Source organism: Triturus cristatus, chromosome 6 (assembly GCF_964204655.1).
Source record: "Triturus cristatus chromosome 6, aTriCri1.1, whole genome shotgun sequence".
Lineage (NCBI taxonomy): Eukaryota > Metazoa > Chordata > Amphibia > Caudata > Salamandridae > Triturus > Triturus cristatus.
This window is the reverse complement of record NC_140589.1, coordinates 1,503,867,954-1,503,883,233: the sequence shown is the minus strand read 5'-3', so window position 1 is coordinate 1,503,883,233 and position 15,280 is coordinate 1,503,867,954. Positions and strand designations below refer to the sequence as shown.

General features: G+C 38.7%; 1 protein-coding gene across 1 annotated transcript in view; it reads right to left on the bottom strand.

Moving 5' to 3' along the window:
• LOC146821611 (uncharacterized) overlaps positions 1-8,440 on the bottom strand; it is a 39,284-nt gene extending 30,844 nt beyond the window's left edge. Inside the window, exons 1-2 of the mRNA XM_085609880.1 lie at positions 7,113-8,440; positions 91-3,216 (exon numbers count right to left, since the gene is read on the bottom strand). Coding sequence (XP_085466006.1) covers positions 91-3,174 — 3,084 coding nt within the window. The 5' untranslated portion in view covers positions 3,175-3,216; positions 7,113-8,440. The remainder of the gene's footprint in view (positions 1-90; positions 3,217-7,112) is intronic.
• Positions 8,441-15,280: the final 6,840 nt, after the last annotated feature.

Genomic DNA, 15,280 nt, shown 5'->3' with positions numbered 1-15,280 from the left:
AATGTAAGACGTTACATATCGAGCAACAGCAATGGAATTGTCAGCAACATACTGTATATCCATGTTAGCGTTCCACATGGATAAAATGACTGGGTTGTAGTCATTTATATTTTTTGATTCTTCTTTTCTTTTAAGGTTGTAGGTATTCTTAGGTGATTTTCTTGTGATAGTATGTCTCACAGCTGACATAAAACTGTTGACTCTTCCATTTGTAAGAACAGGTCTAGGAAATCCAAATCGACATTTAGTGTAGTATTTTTCTTTGCTCTTGTATTTCCGTCGACAGTATTTTCCACACCGATGACTTTGGAAACGTAGAACTTGCTCCTTTAACTTGTTCTCTTCTGTGTTTTTAGGTATAGCACATGTTGCATATTCTTCAATGTAAGATAACACTGCTTCATCAGTATCTGTTCCAAACTTTGGGGCATCCTTGATCCACAGCAGCATATGAATATGAGGAGCACCTCTTGCCTGGTACTCTTTTCTCCAAAAGAAATCCACTACTTCTCCAAGGGGTGGATTTTTTTTATTGCAGATGAAGGACATCATAGCCTCAAATCTATGATTGAAATATCTGCAAACATTAACCGGATCCAATGAGCACAGTTCTCCTGCTGTCTTGTATTCGATGTTTTCAATGTTTGAATTGGCCTCTCGTAGAAAATCCAGTAAATCATCCCAAGCGTACTCGGCGCAGCTTAGGGTAAGGAACCATGTTGGTGTTCCTAAGTTGCGTAACATGCATTTTAGTTCACCATGGCGTCGGTACCAATATTCATTTGTCCCACGCTGACAAGCCATCAGATTGATCAGTTGTGTTTCCAAATGATCATCTCGGTGCTGCACTTTCTCCATAAAATCCTTAGCAGACACATTTTGTAAATGTACTCCACTTTTTAAAATGTGATTTACTGCATAAGACAGTGCAGACAAGTCGCTTTCAAATAAAAGATGGAACAAATAAGGGATACTTTGTCGAAATCTGGGATCTTCAGCATATAGTCTTGTAGTCCGATACTCAGAAGCTGGAATCTGTTCCGGACGTTCATCGTATCGTCCTCCTTTTCCTTTAGGAAACAGCTGGGGAAAACATCGAGCTTCCAAGCTCTCCTCCCATACACTCACAGGATTTCCTTTTGCTTTCTTCATCTGAAAGAGATCAATATTGTCTCCCATAACTTCTTTCGAATGGAGAGGATGTATGCTAAAATGTTCATAAATTTCTTCTTCCTTTGACTTGTCCACTTTTTCAATTTGTCCAGTTGGTGTTTCTGTGTCTCCTTGTAAATCTTCTTCTTCTTCTTCTTCTTCTATATAAATTGATTCATACCATTTGTTATTTTTTTTCAAATACAAATTTGCTCTTTGTACTTTCCGCACATCTACCAGCTCCTGCCAAATCTTCTTATTCTTTGTAGGGACACCATTAACCAGAATAATTAATGGTTCAGTTTCCAAAGTATCTGCATCAATAGTTTCCATATTTTTTTTCAAATCCAAGGGCAAATACACCACTCTACCTTTTAAACCTCTCAGTAAATCTGAAGGAGGTAATTTACCAGTTTTGGGCTCCATACGTACTATGGTCTGGAACGGATGAACACATTGAATGAGTATAGACTCATATGTATTTAATTCAGAAAGTTCAGCAGGAATAGCATCCAATTCTAAATTATTATGTACAGCTCTGGTCGGCATTCTATTTTCCTCTAACTTGTTGTAGCAGTATTTGCAAATACGCTGATCTTCACCCAATTCAAAACAATTTTCAAGAAATATATATGTGGCAAAATCCATCCACTTATAATTATCTTCATTTTCACTCTTTCTGTAGAGATCAACATTCCTAGTTTGTTTTCTATAATGAGTTCTGCGGCAACAAATACAAGTAACATTTGGTCTTTCATTAGAGACTATTGCAAATTTTGTTATGTGATCATTAAATGTGTTACTTACAGAGGGTTCTACATTCTCTTCCACTTCTGCCTCATTTATTGTGTCCTTCTCTGCACTGTTTTGTTCAGGACCAAAGTAACAAAACTGAATTTCATCAACAACCTTCTCTACATCTGATACCGTTCCTCGGAACAGAGCCCTATTCAATTCATTTAACTTTATTGCTGGACTTTTGGCAAAATACAACCGTCTCACAAACTTTCTTATTTCAGTATGATGAACAGCCAGCATCCTAAAATGATGGAAAACACTATTGCACACTTTTCTAGATAGACAAGCAAGAGAATGACCCTGCAAACCAGTATTCTCTCTCACTCTGCATGGATCCAGACTTTGAAGCACCTTAATCTTTTGTTTTACACTTTTTTTACTATATTCTCTTAGAAACTCTCGAAATCTGTCAATAGATTCCTGACGCACAGTGCAAATACTACTACAATTCCAAGTGTACACTGGGGCTTTAGGACGTCTCCCCATTGCCTCATCTGCCATCACTTGTACCTCATCTCTTGGAACCATTATCTCCTTCTCCATTATGCAACCGTTTTTTACTTCGTATGAACGACCTCTGGTGTCAACTGCATGCAGCAAACTATTGCTTTGAAAATAGCTTTCTTCATTAAAAAAAGGTTCACTACTTGAACTATGCATCCACTTTCCTAAAAACACTTTACAAAAGTTTGTTCTGTTCACTACTCTTTTGCTTTTGCTTTGTGATTTCAGTACATTAACCATTTTATCTAATGTACGCATCCTATTCAAAATTAATATGAATAGTTTCCTTTTTAATTCTAATGCTTTTGCTGCAATGGCTTCAATTTCTTTTTTTCTCTTATAATATTTAGCCTTCTGCTTATATTTCTTTATATCCTTTATCAAATTGGACATAACTCTTCTCTGAAACATTTTTCTACGTATCTCTTTAAATGCTGTTTTTCTGTTTATGTTAAACTTTTCAATTGCAGAAGGTATATTTGCATTAACTAAATCCTCAATTTTTTGCTGTTCTGTAGGTTTTGTTACATTTTTCCGAGAACAGACATTTTGTACATTTTTGTTTGTTTTCAATATTTTGTTTAGGAATTGTCTTTTTTGCTTACCAGAAGATTTTTTCTTTTTCCCAACATCAGCATCTTCTACTAACTTTGGTCCTCCAGTTGTCCTCAAATATAGTTTTTTTTTTAGAGTTTTTTGAACTCGAGATTTTGTAGGCATCTTAAATTTTGTTCACTGTTCTTCAGCAATACCTGAAAAAAACTAAAAAAAAAATCCTTTATTGTATTTAAATATATTACTACATTTCTTTTCACAATAGTCACAAAACGAAATTTCTTTGCCATTTTCAATGCACACAAACTGCTCTTTTTTTAAAATTTATTTAAATGCACATGTCCAAGCTTTTTTTTTTTTTCAGATCACCACCGTGTGTATTCTCTGTGACTGCCTACACTCCAGCAGGGGCCACCAGCCTTAGTGATGCTGAATGTATTTGCATTACAGACTTAAACCTGAAAACCCCACTCGCTTCTAATTACTGTGCATGACTATACATGGCAAGCACATGGGTGTGTGCTAAGCCTCTGCTTCTTCCCCCAAAAATTCGCTCCTCTTTTCCATCTACTGCAACTGTGAAATCACCAGAGCAAGACGCAATAAATTTCTGCCTATAATTCTTCTATGCACACAGAGTCATGTTTTCACATTAGTGCCAAAACGAAATTTCTTTGCCAATTTGAAAGCACACTTACTGCTCTTTTTTTTTCGGGCCAAGTGAAAATCTCTTTTTACACTTTGAAATCACTTTTACAGACTGACACATTCTGAAACCTTTTTTTTAAATTTATTTAAATGCACATGTCCAAGCTGTTTTTTTTTCAGACCACCACCGTGTGTATTCTCTGTGACTGCCTACACTCCAGCAGGAGCAACCAGCCTTAGTTATGCTGAATGTATTTGCATTACAGACTTAAACCTGAAAACCCCACTCGCTTCTAATTACTGTGCATGACTATACATGGCAAGCACATGGGTGTGTGCTAAGCCTCTGCTTCTTCCCCCAAAAATTCGCTCCTCTTTTCCATCTACTGCAACTGTGAAATCACCAGAGCAAGACGCAATACATTTCTGCCTATAATTCTTCTATGCACACAGAGTCATGTTTTCACATAAGTGCCAAAACGAAATTTCTATGCCAATTTGAAAGCACACTTACTGCTCTTTTTTTTTTGGGCCAAGTGAAAATCTCTTTTTACACTTTGAAATCACTTTTACAGACTGACACATTCTGAAACCTTTTTTTTTAAATTTATTTAAATGCACATGTCCAAGCTGTTTTTTTTTCAGACCACCACCGTGTGTATTCTCTGTGACTGCCTACACTCCAGCAGGGGCAACCAGCCTTAGTGATGCTGAATGTATTTGCATTACAGACTTAAACCTGAAAACCCCACTCGCTTCTAATTACTGTGCATGACTATACATGGCAAGCACATGGGTGTGTGCTAAGCCTCTGCTTCTTCCCCCAAAAATTCGCTCCTCTTTTCCATCTACTGCAACTGTGAAATCACCAGAGCAAGACGCAATACATTTCTGCCTATAATTCTTCTATGCACACAGAGTCATGTTTTCACATAAGTGCCAAAACGAAATTTCTTTGCCAATTTGAAAGCACACTTACTGCTCCTTTTTTTTTCGGGCCAAGTGAAAATCTCTTTTTACACTTTGAAATCACTTTTACAGACTGACACATTCTGAAACCTTTTTTTTTAAATTTATTTAAATGCACATGTCGAAGCTGTTTTTTTTTCAGACCACCACCGTGTGTATTCTCTGTGACTGCCTACACTCCAGCAGGGGCAACCAGCCTTAGTGATGCTGAATGTATTTGCATTACAGACTTAAACCTGAAAACCCCACTCGCTTCTAATTACTGTGCATGACTATACATGGCAAGCACATGGGTGTGTGCTAAGCCTCTGCTTCTTCCCCCAAAAATTCGCTCCTCTTTTCCATCTACTGCAACTGTGAAATCACCAGAGCAAGACGCAATACATTTCTGCCTATAATTCTTCTATGCACACAGAGTCATGTTTTCACATTAGTGCCAAAACGAAATTTCTTTGCCAAATTGAAAGCACACTTACTGCTCTTTTTTTTTTGGGCCAAGTAAAAATCTCTTTTTACACTTTGAAATCACTTTTACAGACTGACACATTCTGAAACCTTTTTTTTTAAATTTATTTAAATGCACATGTCCAAGCTGTTTTTTTTTCAGACCACCACCGTGTGTATTCTCTGTGACTGCCTACACTCCAGCAGGAGCAACCAGCCTTAGTGATGCTGAATGTATTTGCATTACAGACTTAAACCTGAAAACCCCACTCGCTTCTAATTACTGTGCATGACTATACATGGCAAGCACATGGGTGTGTGCTAAGCCTCTGCTTCTTCCCCCAAAAATTCGCTCCTCTTTTCCATCTACTGCAACTGTGAAATCACCAGAGCAAGACGCAATACATTTCTGCCTATAATTCTTCTATGGACACAGAGTCATGTTTTCACATTAGTGCCAAAACGAAATTTCTTTGCCAAATTGAAAGCACACTTACTGCTCCTTTTTTTTTCGGGCCAAGTGAAAATCTCTTTTTACACTTTGAAATCACTTTTACAGACTGACACATTCTGAAACCTTTTTTTTAAATTTATTTAAATGCACATGTCCAAGCTGTTTTTTTTTCAGACCACCACCGTGTGTATTCTCTGTGACTGCCTACACTCCAGCAGGGGCAACCAGCCTTAGTGATGCTGAATGTATTTGCATTACAGACTTAAACCTGAAAACCCCACTCGCTTCTAATTACTGTGCATGACTATACATGGCAAGCACATGGGTGTGTGCTAAGCCTCTGCTTCTTCCCCCAAAAATTCGCTCCTCTTTTCCATCTACTGCAACTGTGAAATCACCAGAGCAAGACGCAATAAATTTCTGCCTATAATTCTTCTATGCACACAGAGTCATGTTTTCACATAAGTGCCAAAACGAAATTTCTTTGCCAATTTGAAAGCACACTTACTGCTCCTTTTTTTTTCGGGCCAAGTGAAAATCTCTTTTTACACTTTGAAATCACTTTTACAGACTGACACATTCTGAAACCTTTTTTTTAAATTTATTTAAATGCACATGTCCAAGCTGTTTTTTTTTCAGACCACCACCGTGTGTATTCTCTGTGACTGCCTACACTCCAGCAGGGGCAACCAGCCTTAGTGATGCTGAATGTATTTGCATTACAGACTTAAACCTGAAAACCCCACCCGCTTCTAATTACTGTGCATGACTATACATGGCAAGCACATGGGTGTGTGCTAAGCCTCTGCTTCTTCCCCCAAAAATTCGCTCCTCTTTTCCATCTACTGCAACTGTGAAATCACCAGAGCAAGACGCAATAAATTTCTGCCTATAATTCTTCTATGCACACAGAGTCATGTTTTCACATAAGTGCCAAAACGAAATTTCTTTGCCAATTTGAAAGCACACTTACTGCTCCTTTTTTTTTCGGGCCAAGTGAAAATCTCTTTTTACACTTTGAAATCACTTTTACAGACTGACACATTCTGAAACCTTTTTTTTTAATTTATTTAAATGCACATGTCCAAGCTGTTTTTTTTTCAGACCACCACCGTGTGTATTCTCTGTGACTGCCTACACTCCAGCAGGGGCAACCAGCCTTAGTGATGCTGAATGTATTTGCATTACAGACTTAAACCTGAAAACCCCACCCGCTTCTAATTACTGTGCATGACTATACATGGCAAGCACATGGGTGTGTGCTAAGCCTCTGCTTCTTCCCCCAAAAATTCGCTCCTCTTTTCCATCTACTGCAACTGTGAAATCACCAGAGCAAGACGCAATACATTTCTGCCTATAATTCTTCTATGCACACAGAGTCATGTTTTCACATAAGTGCCAAAACGAAATTTCTTTGCCAATTTGAAAGCACACTTACTGCTCTTTTTTTTTCGGGCCAAGTGAAAATCTCTTTTACAGACTGACACATTATGAATCCACCATGTGTAACTACAACAAAAACAATTCCCATTTCTATTATTCATTTCTTAAGTTACCACATACATCCCCTCTCAAACTGTAAACTCACCTTTAAATTTAGTTAGTTGTGAAAGAAATGTGTCACTCAAACAGCAGATTATCAGAGCCAGGATCTCTGTTCTGTACACCTCTCTCCTCTCAGCAGAACCAGATAATGGCAAACTTTCCCTCTATTTTTCCACACATATACATGTAAGTTTCAAATCTCAGTGCTTCCCCCTTTTTTTCAAATGTAATGACACATTTCTATTGGTTGAAAACCAACCCTTTTCCAAAAGTACCCTGCCCCCAACTTGACTTCTGCCTAGTACCCTTCCCCCAACTTGACTTCTGCCTGCTACCATAGCAACAGCTCATGGAACACTGCTGTGTGCAGTTAGGTCAGAAGTTCGACACACAATGTTTCAATTCCACAGAGCAAGAGTGCTTGACTTTTCAAACCTAACTGCAAATCCATAGTACTGTTCTTTGGTTACACATTTTTTTGTACCAATACAAAACATGCTTCTATTAATTTTCACATACAGCCTATTTTTTATTCTAGAATGGTATGAAACAGCCAATCAGTTCTTTTTGTTTTGTAAAAAATATGTATGCCTCCATTTCCAAACTGTCTTTATTTTCATATTGCCATTCTACTGAAAGACACCTCCTGAGTGCATCCAGTTCTCCTTTGAAGATGTTCACAGTGTGGATTGTAGGGCACAGCTATGTCTTCTGGAGTGAAAAGTTTGCAGAGAAAACAGATATGGTGAGAGACCTTGCTTTGCCAAATGTAGACATTAAATGGATTGGTCAGAGAGGGTTAAAGTGGCACCAATTGATGCCATTGGTGAAATCCTTCATGCAAATCCAACACCCTGACCTCATAATAGTGCACTGTGGTGGCAATGACCTAGGCACTTTGACTGGGGTAGGTCTGGAAATGCTTATGAAGGACACCTTTGCACAACTGTTTACACTTTTCCCTAAAACTGCCTTTGTGTTTTCCAACATATGCCAAAGGCAAAAATGGAACTGGTCCAATCATTTCTGTCCACAGATTGACAAAGCAAGAAAGCACGTCAACAAATCTGTTTCTGCTTTCCTCCGTGACTATGGTATGGGTGCCATTTACCACAACAACTTGCGTTACGACATGCAAGACATTTATAGAGGAGATGGTGTGCACTTCAATGATGAAGGGAACAGAGTCTTCCTCTTGAACCTTAGACTCTGCATCGGTACTTACTTGTAAGTACCACTAAAAAAATGACTCCATAAACACAACAGCTCTTTTTAGAGCTCCCTAATTTCTAAACTCTTAAATCTGATTTTCATTTATTTATTTTTATTTTTTTTACCGTACGCTTACCGTGAGCTTACCGTACGCGTACCCCGTGATTTTTTTTAAAATCAATAAATGTTTTTTTTGTACTTTTCTGTCCTTCTTTGACCCCCTTACAATTGTTAGGGGGTCTGTAACTCTCCTCATTGCCCCCTTACTTTGTTTTCACTCTTTTTTTTCAGAGTGAAATACACAAAATGGCGGCCGCCGCTTCCTGGTTTCGGCCGATTCGAATGTTTACTAAGATCTAAGAGCCAATCAGAATCGCGCTCGCGCACGCCACCGTACGCTTACCGTAAGCGTACGGTAAGCGTACCGTAAGCGGGCTCAGATATATATATTGATTTAAAGGCTATTTTCTCAGAATCTACTGAACAGATTTACACCAAACCTACAAAAGGCACTTCCTTGACCTGAGGACTACCTCTCTGCCAAATTTTGAGTAATTCTGTTCAGCCGTTCGGGCTGTAGGTCGTTCTAAAGGTCCTATGGAAAAATGCATGGGAAAAACGCGTTTTGGGACCCCCTTTTATCTCAGCCCCCGCTTGACGGATCCCCCCGAGACTTTCAGGGTAGGAGCGGAGCGTAGCGCCCCACCTATTTTGAGAAATTCGCGAGGATTCGTCGACCGGCGCCAAAGTTATTCAAAATAGAATGTTGAGGTTTTCCTATGGAAACGTGGTCCTAACTATAACTACCTACTGGCGACCGCCAGTAGGTAATATATATATATATATATAAATATATATATATATATATATATATATATATATATATATATATATATATATATATATATTTTATTCCATTGCCTGAGCTAACTATAACTTCTGCCCCTGCAATGCACTGCTTATGGCCTCACATATTACATTGCTGATGCCATCACTGATAACATCATCCAATGATTGTGAGTGTTTTCTAAAGTTTTTAAAGTGTTAAACATATTTACTAAAGTATCACAAAAGTTTAATTAGTTTGCTTTGTGTACTACTAAGGAGTGATTCTATTTTAAAGCCTAGAGTATGTGTGTCTGTGTAACTGTGAATCTTTGTGTTGGGTGTGTGTGTGTGTATCGGTGAAAAGGTGGGTTTGTGAGTAGCTGTATGGGTGAGTAATTGGCTGTGTGAGTGTCTGTATGGGTGGGTGAGTGGGTGTGTAAGTGGTGTATGGATGAGTGAGTGGGTATGTGAGAGACTAAATAGATGAGTGAGTGGTTGTGTGAGCTTTTGTGTGGGTGAGCAAGTGGCTGTGTCATTGGCTGCTTGAATAGGTGATTGGCTCTGTGAGTGGCTGCAGGGGTGAGTGAGTGGGTGTATAAGTGGCTGTAAATGGTGAATGAGAGGGTGCTCGAATGGCTGTAGGGGTGAGTGAGCAGTGTGTGAGTGGCTGTAAATGATGGATGGGAGAGTGCATGAGTGGCTGTATGGGTAAGTGAGGAGGTGCATGAGTGTCTGGTTGAGTGTGAGGGTACATGAGTGGCTTAATGGGTGTGAGTGTATGGGTGAGTGAGTGCATGTGTGAGTGGCTGTATGAGTGAGTGGGTGTGTTAGTGGCAGTATGGTTGGGTGAGTGGGTTTTGTAAGTGCCTGTATTGTATGGGTACGTAAGTGAGTGTGAGAGAGGCTCTATGGGAAACTATGTGGTTGTCTTGATGACTGTTTTTGTTGACTGAGTACATATGATAGTAGCTGTATGAGTAAGTGAGTGGGCGTGTGAATATCTATATGGGGGAGTGACTGTTTGTGTGAGTGCCTGTATGAGTGAGTGGATGTGTGAGTATCTGTATGAGTGAGTGACTGTGCATGAGTAAGTGGATGAGTAAATGAGTGGGTTTGTGAGTGGCTTCATGCATGAGTGAGTGAATGCATGAATATTTGTTTGGGTTTGCGAATGGGTATGTGAGTGGTTGTGAGGGTGTGTGAGTGGGTGTATGAGGTGTTGCATGGGGGTGTGAGTGTGTGTATATCTATTATGATAGACTATGATGAAAGTACTATACCATAACTTGCATCAATTGAGTAAACCAAAAGTTATTTTTTGATATTGCCTTAAAATGCTCAAATGTTATTTTTGTTTAATTAACATGTATTTTGATTGTATAACTACATAACCCAGAATGCCTCATAATGGGTAGGACGGGCTGTTTGCATATAGGTAAAAATTAGGAAAAGACTCACCTACCATGAGAAAGACCAGCAAGGTCGAAATGCGTCTGTACCATTCTCTTAACACATTAAATAATTTTGAACAATACATGTAACAGAGTGCAGCAAATTTGTTTGTTGATAATAACTTTGGGAAAGATGGTCAGTCCCCACACTGTACCAGCTGGACAGCACACCAATTTTCTGCGCACTGCATTGTTGAGATATATATAATGGCACAGACGTGTTTTGACCTTGCCAATCTCTCTCATTGTAGGTGAGTCTTTTCTTAATTGTTACCTATATGCAAACAGCTCGTCCTGCCCATTATGAGGCATTAATTTTTACTAAGCAACATAGAAAGTGTAGTTTTACATATCTCGGCTGCCATGGAAAATAAAACAAGGAAAGAACGTATTATAGGGAGATTCATTAATAAAGTTTCTGTTCAAAGAATTAGCCTATGGGCATCTGCTAGAGGCATCGTGTTACAGGCCCTGTTCTGGTCTTGATTGGTTAAATATCCCTTCCACTTTTTGAGGTTATGCTTATTTAAAAGTCTCACAGCCCTATGAACCCCCTCGCTTTCCCATGTCAAAATCAGATTTTTGTTGTCTGCATGACATACTTATTATTTATTCATTAATTCACCTTATCACCCATTGTTAATGCGAGTTTCAAGCAGCTGCTTCCAGATAGTGGCTACAGGGTGTCTTAGAGACTGACCACTTTCTACCTCTTGTTTTTTCTGACAGTGTCTGAGAAATGATTTTTTCCCAACACAAGGGGCTTTCTACTTTTCAGATCCGAAACCTCCTAATATTTTACTCTGGAAACTGTGCTTGTATAACCTTGGTTTATTCCGGCTGAAAAGTAGAGGGCAGCTAATGACATTTGTAGCTGAGATCGTGTATCTTCCTAGCTTGCAAACCAATGTTTTTTTCAGAAATAATTTACACAATTTGCATTGCACCTAAAACCTTCCTTTAAGGTTGTGTGTTTCCCCTTTATTCCAGGGAAAATAACCCCAATGTAACATCGTATTCTAACCACATCTCCTTTTTCTCTTTAGATCAGCGAAATACAAATTCCCATCTAATTTCAAGTGGATTATTAACCCTCAGATGCTATTCTTATTGCCCCTTGTTTTTCCTCTACAATGGTACTGTAGAACTTCTGCAATCCTCAAATCCTGCACAGAGAGCCAAAGGGTTTAATTTATACCATCGAAAAACGATCCCAACAAACTTTTTATGCTGAAGCGTTGCAACTATTCACATCTCCCTGATCTGGATTACTAAATTAAGACAATGTCCATAGCTAAAATAGCTTAAAATGAATATATACTTTTAGTTCGCATGTGTTACATCGCATGTCGTTACAACAATCGTGTTGTTACAATGCAAGCTATTCCATCGCAAGTCATTTCAACGACTTGCTGTACGGGGCGCGCTGTATTTAGGAATAGTATGATTTCCTATTCCTACTCCAGTTTGTGCAACAGCAGGAAAGGTGTTGGATTCTGAATCCAACACCAGTGCGCCCCCTACAGCAAGTAGTTGAAACGACTTGCAATGTAATGGTTGGCGTTGTAACATCGCAGTCATTGTAACGACCGCGTTGTAAAGGCCTGTGATGTAAGGCATGCGTTGTCATGGCTGTTTCTCGCTTAAAACCTCAGTCTTATTGTTACCAAGAATGGAGTATCCTTCATTTCCATACTAAAAAAATCATAGCATGCGAAAGAACATCATAAAAACTTTCCACTTTATTTGTAGCATTTCATTTTTTTTTTGCTTTCTGCAACTTGCATGTAGAAAGCGTGATAGTAACTCCTGAACCATATATACCAGAGACCTCATTTCACTGGTGTATAACCGTGAAGTTTCTAAAGCATTGTTTTTAAGTAGGTCTTTATAAAAGTGAATCTAACATAAACGGAGAAAATTAATTGATCACAAAAGCTTCCATCTTTCTTTTATTTTTTGCAGAGTTTTATATAGCGTGAACTTGACCCGAATTCAATCGGGTATCAGAGCGCTTTACATAGCACTAGTTACGTTACATGAGGACACACATTCATTTTTTGTTCGGCACGGGGAGATTAACACCCTTATGCATCAAGCCAAAATCCAGTCGGTAAAATACCGATTCCTTATTAGCTCCCGGTATTAAGTAAAAAATTCCCAATCCCAATGCATCAACCCAAAAGCAGAAATCGGTATTTAAGGAATCCTTAAATAGCGATTCTTTAAATAGGGATTCCTTAAATACCGATTCCTTAAATAGCGATTGCATTTAAGGAATCCCAAAGTGAGATTCCTTAAATGCAATGCATCAAAGTTAAAAAATTAGCGATTTCGCTAATAAGGGGAGCAAATTACCATGAAGATGAACTGCATGGTAATTTGCAAAAACTTTGAAAAATGCACTTTTGTGCATTTTTCAAAGTGTCATGTTGCGCACACACATGCCCTTAGAGCATGTGTGTGTGCAACATATGTGCACATATCATTTTCAGGGGTGCAACAGGGTGTCCTTTTGACACCCTGGCACCCTTGAAAGTGCTCCAGCTATTAGCGATTCGGTAATACATGCGAAAGAACATCATAAAAACTTTCCACTTTATTTGTAGCATTTCATTTTTTTTTTGCTTTCTGCAACTTGCATGTAGAAAGCGTGATAGTAACTCCTGAACCATATATACCAGAGACCTCATTTCACTGGTGTATAACCGTGAAGTTTCTAAAGCATTGTTTTTAAGTAGGTCTTTATAAAAGTGAATCTAACATAAACGGAGAAAATTAATTGATCACAAAAGCTTCCATCTTTCTTTTATTTTTTGCAGAGTTTTATATAGCGTGAACTTGACCCGAATTCAATCGGGTATCAGAGCGCTTTACATAGCACTAGTTACGTTACATGAGGACACACATTCATTTTTTGTTCGGCACGGGGAGATTAACACCCTTATGCATCAAGCCAAAATCCAGTCGGTAAAATACCGATTCCTTATTAGCTCCCGGTATTAAGTAAAAAATTCCCAATCCCAATGCATCAACCCAAAAGCAGAAATCGGTATTTAAGGAATCCTTAAATAGCGATTCTTTAAATAGGGATTCCTTAAATACCGATTCCTTAAATAGCGATTGCATTTAAGGAATCACAAAGTGAGATTCCTTAAATGCAATGCATCAAAGTTAAAAAATTAGCGATTTCGCTAATAAGGGGAGCAAATTACCATGAAGATGAACTGCATGGTAATTTGCAAAAACTTTGAAAAATGCACTTTTGTGCATTTTTCAAAGTGTCATGTTGCGCACACACATGCCCTTAGAGCATGTGTGTGTGCAACATATGTGCACATATCATTTTCAGGGGTGCAACAGGGTGTCCTTTTGACACCCTGGCACCCTTGAAAGTGCTCCAGCTATTAGCGATTCGGTAATACCGAATCGCTAATACAGAATGGCTTTACATTCATTCCTATGGGCCTCCAAGCCCATAGGAATGAATGGGTAGGTATTCCTTATTACCGATTCGGTATTACCGATTCGGTAATAAGGAATGTTAAGGAATCGCTATTTGAATAGCGATTCCTACATGCATAGCCTTTTGCTATTCCTTATTAGCGATTCCTTATTTTTCGCTAATAAGGAATCGCAAATGCTAATGTTGATGCATATGCCCCTAAGTGATTTGCCCAGAATCACAGAATGTTCAACGTCATTGCCGAGCCTCGAACCCAGTTCCCCCAGGACCATTAGCCGTTAGGCCAACTCCTCTCCCCATCTTATTGGCTGTGGAGGTTTCACTATAGCTTCATCTGTCTTACTTTTTTTTTATCTTTATCTGTAATTAGAGTATTTTCTCTGCAGCATTGTATTTATTTTCATTGTTCACCTTATTGTGTAGAGCTAGTTCATTTTTATATTGAATCATTTACCACTGACATCGTCCAAGCATGGGGAATCTCCAACATAGTTGTCATGAAGGAAAGAGGAGTTGGCCTAATGGCTAGGGCGGTTGACCTCGAATCTGGGTAACTGGGTTCGAGCATGGGCAATGACGCTGAACATCCTGTGATTCTGGGCAAATCACTTAATGTCTCCATGCCTAACAAAAAAAAAATGAATGTATCCTCATGTAATGCAACTGGTGTTATGTGAAGCGCTCTGATACCCGATTCGGGTCATGTTTGCGCTAAATAAAACTCTGTAAGCAAATAATTAATATGGGACTCTGAAACATAATTTCTGGCACATTGACACAATCCTGAGACTTATTCCAAAGAAGACCCTTGACAAAAATCTGAAATTAGCAAATGAATAATCGAAATTGGTGGGTTTGGACATAAAATGGAGAAAGATGTAGAAATAGATTCAGCTATCAGGTTTTTGTCGAGACCTCTTAAATATTACTGATATAATTCAAGCATTGTTACATCTGTTCACATGGCGGATATATTAATATTGTAGGCTAAACAGTTGTGGGATAGACCTGAGCTAGCGGAAAAGCAGACTTTACTAAGCATTAGGAGGTTAAGGTGGCACTGGGACCCATATTGTCTATTTTGATACAATGTGCTGTGACTAGTTCGCAATTGAGCTGCATTCAAAACAAGCAAGTGTAAGAATTTCACAGTAAGACAGTAATGTGAAATAGTAGTATAGGTATAATGTTTTCTGTCTGATGTCTCTACTATGTCTTTCACTGTGACAGGTGAGGGCATATTGGCTTGGTTCT